The sequence below is a fragment of the Nanorana parkeri genome, unplaced genomic scaffold, assembly GCF_000935625.1.
Source record: "Nanorana parkeri isolate BGI_ZX_2015 unplaced genomic scaffold, ASM93562v1 scaffold838, whole genome shotgun sequence".
Taxonomy (NCBI): domain Eukaryota; kingdom Metazoa; phylum Chordata; class Amphibia; order Anura; family Dicroglossidae; genus Nanorana; species Nanorana parkeri.
In genome coordinates, this window is record NW_017307106.1 from 251,518 (window position 1) to 258,411 (window position 6,894).

Genomic DNA, 6,894 nt, shown 5'->3' on the forward strand with positions numbered 1-6,894 from the left:
TGTGAAACAAGACAGAACACCAGAGCCCCAGTGAGATGAGGCTGTTGGGACCGGTCTAATAGCCAGGCAGGACTGAGGAACAGGCGAGTATTCCTTATTTTTAGACCCTAGACCAGAAGTAATTAACCCTTGTTGTGCGGGAGTAGACACACTGCAACAGTTAATTTAACTGCACGTCCTTAATGAATTAGAAAGCTCTAAAGCTATTGGATCAGCAAGTTAGCTATGCAACTAGCAATTTCAGAAAGAGAGGTCACCAACCGCAGCCTATTTCTCTCAGTTGAGATTAATTTAAAGATAAAATGACTTTTCTGACTATCTGGCTGTGATATCCTAGTTATGACAGTCCCTAGAGGTGCAGACACTAGAATATAGTAGAGTTTTATTTTAGGGTGTATCGATATGGTGCCGAGAACAAAGATCAAAAGAATAAATGAAACATTACCCATCATCTGTTGTTATTGAAGCTTGTCCGTGAGATCCACAGTCGCTGCTAGGTCCAGACACACGAGCCCATGCCACATACCACCAGCCAGCTTGTAGAAGTACAGGCTCATCAAACATCATTGCATATTTCTCTCTAGGGTACAAAACAAAATCAACCGTCAAACAGGCTGCGATTTGTTCATTAGCTTTGACATGTATTCTCAATTAGTTTCACACTATAAGCCGATTAAAAACATAAGCAGCTGATCACAGAAGAGAGTCACTTCCAGTCATCTATGTAAAAGACTCCGTAGAAGGCCTTGAAGGTGCCATTGCTTGATACCTGAGAAGTACAAGGACTGAGTTGTTCTTCAGTGTAAGTACATAAACATCCAACTAACGCAATTGAAAATGACAGCTTCACATGCACTGTAGCTTTCATCATAGAAGAAACCTTTACAATGACATTTAAAGGCTCACATAGCCCACAACACAAGCATTGTATGATAAATATGCTACCTATCTTATATGGCGGACTGCCATATCCTATCAATGTGGTTATATAGTACAGTCCCTGTATAGCTGTCAGTTCTTCAATCATGTTAAATGGGAGATGTACCTGCAGGAGCACACCAGAGTCCTGAGCTGGCATGCCCTCTCCTGCACATTCCTGTTGGCCAGCAACGCTGTCCACCACAGCAATGTTCCAATAGTGGGGTTGAAAGTCGACGCGGACTAGAACTCCACTTTAAGTGGAAGCGTCAAAATGTGCACGATTGTGCTCTATGGGCTTCCTGAGATTCAATCGTGACGAGAAGATGCAGGAGGCTTTTAAGTTCTGGTAACTTGCAAATTTGTAATGAATCTATATTTTATATGGTCTGATAGGTGAAATAAAGATTACTTATAGAGTTCAAAAAATAAAAATAAGAAAATTACCTGGCTGCGCAATCATATGCAAGAACATCAGTTTCAGCAAGAAGGTCTCCGTCTGTTTCATGATCACCTCCATCTGACCCCAATTCAAACAGCTACAGGGAAGGACACATTGAGAAATCATTACAGGAAATTCACCTCTAGGAAAAAGTACTAAGGCCTTGTTCACACCAAGCACGGAGCAGGTGCAGGGCAGATCAGATCAGTTGCAGACCGGATCAAAACTGCGTCCAATGTATTCCAATGGTATCGGTTGCTCCAGTTCACATTGCAGCGTGCCGTTCCAGAGCAGGTGAAAAAACTGCAGCAGGCCCTATTTGACCTGCTCTGGATCTGTAAATGCATTAAAAAATGCATGCAAATGCCTGGAACGCACTGAAAGACCATTTTAGCCAAAAACGCATCTAAAAGACTAGCGTGCGTGTGCAGAAACCTGACCGGATCTGCTCTGCATTTGGTGTGAACAAGGCCTTAAGGCAAAAATACACAAACTTAAAATACCTTTATTTTGGCAGTGTACTCCCCTCTGCCTCCAAAGAGACCCAGCCCTCCAAGTAGGATGTCTGTGTCAGCACTGAATCGAATCGCTTCCACTGAATGTGCCGAGTACCCCCAGCCACCTCCATGGCCTTAAGGACAAAACAGATTTATTTTACACAGCAGCTAAACACAGTGTTTGGTACTTTTACCTTTCTACCGTTAAGTATAGACATAATCATCATACTCTCAAATCGGTTTACAACGCTGTAGTCCTCCTTGGAATAAACTTTCAACACAGACTGAGTTTCCTCTTCAGTACTTGAGACTCCCATTTTCAAGTCCTGCATTGTAGCCAGAGTGTCAAGACAGCCTGAATTTAGGAATAGGATACACAAAAAAAATGTCAGAATTTAAAGAGAATAAATAAGCCTTTTTGCTGAATGACCCAAAACAAATGATCATTTTTACTACATGAATGGAAATTAGATTTTTTTTGTAGTACCACTATTTATGGCAACTGCACAATATTGTAATCAATGCTAAAGGAGAACTATGGGATAAGTGAAATGCACTCCTCGCCATAGTTAGAGCCAACGTGTGACACTGAAGCTGTCACATGTTGGATCTACTGGTCGAGAACTGAGCGATCACATACTGCAGATTGCTCAGTTCTCAATCTTCTCCCTGCAGATATTCCCCCTCTCCTCTCCGATCCTCCAGCGCTGACTGGGTGGGACATATGTGGGAGGGGGCCAGCTGTCAATCAGGCAGCAGGATGGATTCCAACAATATTGTCGGGAACTTTCCCGGCCGCAGCGCTGCTTTATGCTGTCTGTATATAGCGGGCAGTAGCCCGCTCTATATGCTGAGTTTTGGGTCACAGGAGAACATTAGTATATGTGTTCCTGTGAACCTAAAGAGGACTACGGCCAAAAAAAAGTTTGGCCATAGTTCTCTTTCAACCAACATTTCCAATCTCAGGATATTATGCCATTTGCTTTTAGGCATTCACATTTCCCCAAGCTCCAGCCAAATCATGGCTTGTAGTTTGCCTAGTACATGACAAAAGCACAAGGCAGCAACTATTCCCTCATTGCAAGCAGCTATGTTAGGCTGAGACACCTTCGATACATGTGGTCCAGTCTTTAACACTGAGCCACATACTAGTCACATCAATGGAAATCTCCTGCTCAGCTTCACTGTAACTCCTGTGCCTGCCCTGAAACATAAGTATCAGGTATTTCAGACAATGAGAGATTCCCACACATGTGCTGGCAATGGGTAAAACACACACTGCCAGCACAAATTACTTCTAACTAGAAAAAAAAAACAAAAAAAAAAACAACTTACCTAGTATATGCAAAGCTGCGTGTGATCGAGTAGTTACAGCTTTCTGGCCTGTTGGGAGTGCCAGCTCTGGACTAAGTATGCTACATCTTAACTGCATGTCAGGGGCTGATGGAAGCCTGGAGTCTGCTATGACAGCATTATAACACCACAGCTCTCTGGTGCTGGCCTGAAATCTAGAACACAACAGATAAATTAGTATAATGTTGTACTTGCCTTATAGCGCACATTAAGGGTTGCATTTAGATTGTAAGCCCTGACGGGCAGGGCCCTCCTTACCATCTTGTCTTAAATTGTATTGTGACTGTAATGTCTTCCTTATATTGTAAAGCGCTGTGCAAACTATTGGCGCTATATAAATCCTGTATAATAATAATAATTTAAAATCTTAAACCAAGCATGACCTTCCTATGCTCTTGAGCATCATCTGGTGGTAGAAGTGCTGTGCGAACAGCATTCATCCAGAATTATAAATGAGCCCCTTACTGTACCTTTAACAAAAGCAATCATTTTCATTAAAAAAAAGGCACCTAAACCATATTTATCTGATAAAATATATGTGGTATGTTTAGTCTTCCAAGGGCTCATTCAGATTAGGTGGTGTGTTGGCACTATGGGGATGATTTATTAGTCATTCACTCCTTGGCTTCATCTAGTGGTACTGGTGCCCTGCAAATGGAGTTTGCCCAGCTATATGCGGGGTGAAAGCGTTATAAATCAGGCCCTCTATGTTATCATGCATTGTGTTGTGCTGCATTAAAGGTAGTCTTAGTTTTCAATGGGCTGGCAATGCACCCAATTAGAAAAAGAAAAAAAAAAGTCAGATGTACCTTATGTTGAAGCAGCACACCACAAAGCACAGCATTGTGGTGCACTGCAGGGCAGGTGTGTTGCCCACTAGTTTAACAGCGCGTAGGCATTGGGGAGTCATTACTACAACACACCGTGTGACTAATCAAATAAGGATGGTGTATGTTGAAACTTAAAAAAAATGCTGTAAGCACAGACAGAAAAGAACACTACATCAGCACAAGCTTCTGGACTATCAATGGCCCAGAAATAATGATTTCAGAACTGACCTCCAAATAACATCATGGACTGGATCCAAACAAACTCCAAACCCTTGCAGATCTTCTTGTTCAGAATCATTGAATGTAGCACAGCTTCCATCCACTTTATTGATGAGAAGACATTTAAATGGAGGAGGTTCACTCATAGATGCTGGCACAAGACCTGTAGAAGAAGCGCTTATGAGTTCATTGCGAACATAAGTTACACTATTCTGCAATCAATTTGATAGGTTTTGTTGGTCCTACATTGAAGTATGATTAAAAAAAAAAACTGAAGAGTCAGGAGTTCAAACTTAAAAATGAAATAAAATCTATCATGGGAGCGAGCTTGAAGTGGTGGCTACTTTACAACACACACAGGGACCATGCGGAAAAAAGTAGCCACCCTCCAGAAGGAAGGACAGTGTCATCACCAACTCAGGGATGATTTGAGGATCTACAGCTGAGTGATGCACAAAGCAAATTTTATTTATATTAGGGGTACTTAATGCATTAAGTTTTAACTCCTAGTTTAGTGTTACTTTAAGCAAAGAAAGCCTTATTGACAAAGTGGTTACTTCCAGTCCCTCCTGACCGGTCAGATTTGAAGGATATTATTTCATATCTTATGCTCATAGATAAACTAGACACCATATATAACCAGACCCGCAGTCTGGGCCAAGTTCCTCACCACCGAACTGGACCAACTGAAGACCTTATGTTTATTTTACAATACTCCTCTTGGTACCTTGTGGCCAAACTTGATTGGTCATTGGAGCACAACTTGAAGGATCATTGGGTAAATTAGATGTACCCTAATACACCATGTAAGGCTATTGAGATTGAAGATCACCCTTAGTCATTCTTCTTGTACCTTCCATGCAAGTATTTATCTATTGCCCTCATCCAATGTATGCCATGTCCCTGTCATCGACTTGTAGCTCTTTTGAATTCTCCATTGTATTGGCCTTACACTAAATTTTGTTTCATCTCTCTTGTCCCAAATGTTTTAAGTTTCCTTATGAGGCCTTAAGCCTATATTGTTTTTGATGAACATCACTGATCTGTTTTCCAGTGTTATCTATTTAGCAGTGCTCCTCTTTGTATCTTACTCAACGATCTAGACTTGCCACTATTATTTCCTCCTTTCTCATGTGCACTACAAACTTTTTATTTCTTTTAATGTGAAAATCTATTTGCACATTAAACGGTTAAACTGTTTTGTTTCTCTTAATAAAAACAAGATATGCTGACCAAAAAAACTATGTAAATATATTTGTTTTTTTGCAGTCAGCTCAAAAGTTCACAAACATTAGAAGTAGTTCTAATTTTACAACATAACTGACTTTATTTTCTTTTAAGACGTAAAAAGAATACATGTAACTGCTGACCAAGCTATTTTAACAATGGTATTAATATCAGTCTCCTCTTTTAATCTGTAGGTATTTCTGACTTTCTGAAATCACTAAAATTAACCTTCACTCCACTGCATCATGACAACAGCTTTTGGTCAAAGGTCTTCCCAGAATCTTTATTCCCTTACTCCAGCATTTAGCAGCTCACTTGCACTTGGACTGGGCAAAGAGCCTGAGATCAAATTACATGCAGACTAATGTGTGAAGTGTGGCATCTTCATAGAAGGAATACAGATGCAGGTCCAACACAACCTTATAATGAGCCATGTCTCCTAAAATTAACCTTATGTCTGCTCTAGAAGGCTGGATTCAATATAAATGTTCACTGCATTAGGCATTTAATTTGAGAAGATACTTGCACAGAGTACTAACACATGAGGAGATGCCAGTATACAACACAGGGAATAAAAAGGTTCTAGTTAAAGTTGAACTGGGAATAAAAAGGTTTGTAGTTAAAGTTGACCTGAGCTCAAAAGGAGATTTACCAAGTTGCAAGTAACAATTAGAACTGGTAATCACGCCTAAGCAGTGCCTTGGGAAATGTACCTTTTGTCTTCTGTGGTACCCCTGGGCCTACAGCCACATAGCTGTTTATCTGAAGTGTGAGATCCAAGGCACTGCAGCCTCTGCCTGCTAGTCTTAAACTGGCCATACACCTATAGATTATCTGCAGATTTTCTATGGTCAGATGGGAAAAGTGCAACAGATTCCTCCATCTACGCTAAACTGTGTGGATGGAGAAATCTCCCACTGGCCAAGCTTCATTACCTTGCTAGTTGGCTCCGCAGGCTCTCAAAATACCTGAACAATCTGATTGAATGCAGCCATTGTTCAGGTATTTTGAGAGCCAGCGGGGCCAACTAGCAAGATACTGAAGCTTGGCCCAGTGGGAGATCCCTCCATCTACACAGTTTAGCATAGAGGGAGGAATCTGTTGCACTTTTTCCATCTGACCATAGAAAATCTGCAGATAATCTATAGGTGCATGGCCAGCTTTAGGAGATTTAGTAATGTCATTACTGTGCTGCTCACTGTTTTCCATGCTGGAGGCTCCAACATGAGGAAACAAAGCCTGTTGTCACCAAGATGGTCACCTACACATACAGTGCAGAACAAGGCATGGTAAGTTAGTAATGGGAAAAAACAATTAGCTGCAGGTTGAGTGCAGGCAATGCTGAGGACTAGTCTTTTGCCCTCCCTTCAGTTGCTCTTTAAGGCATAGCCTCATACAACACTCAGTG

General features: G+C 41.2%; 1 protein-coding gene across 1 annotated transcript in view; it reads right to left on the minus strand.

Moving 5' to 3' along the window:
* The window catches only part of MYCBP2 (MYC binding protein 2, E3 ubiquitin protein ligase), a 243,252-nt gene that overhangs the window by 125,577 nt on the left and 110,781 nt on the right, over positions 1-6,894 (minus strand). The window contains exons 24-29 of the mRNA XM_018565383.1: positions 4,269-4,422; positions 3,193-3,365; positions 2,087-2,212; positions 1,864-1,991; positions 1,366-1,457; positions 446-580 (exon numbers count right to left, since the gene is read on the minus strand). Of these exons, the coding sequence (XP_018420885.1) occupies positions 446-580; positions 1,366-1,457; positions 1,864-1,991; positions 2,087-2,212; positions 3,193-3,365; positions 4,269-4,422 (808 nt within the window). The remainder of the gene's footprint in view (positions 1-445; positions 581-1,365; positions 1,458-1,863; positions 1,992-2,086; positions 2,213-3,192; positions 3,366-4,268; positions 4,423-6,894) is intronic.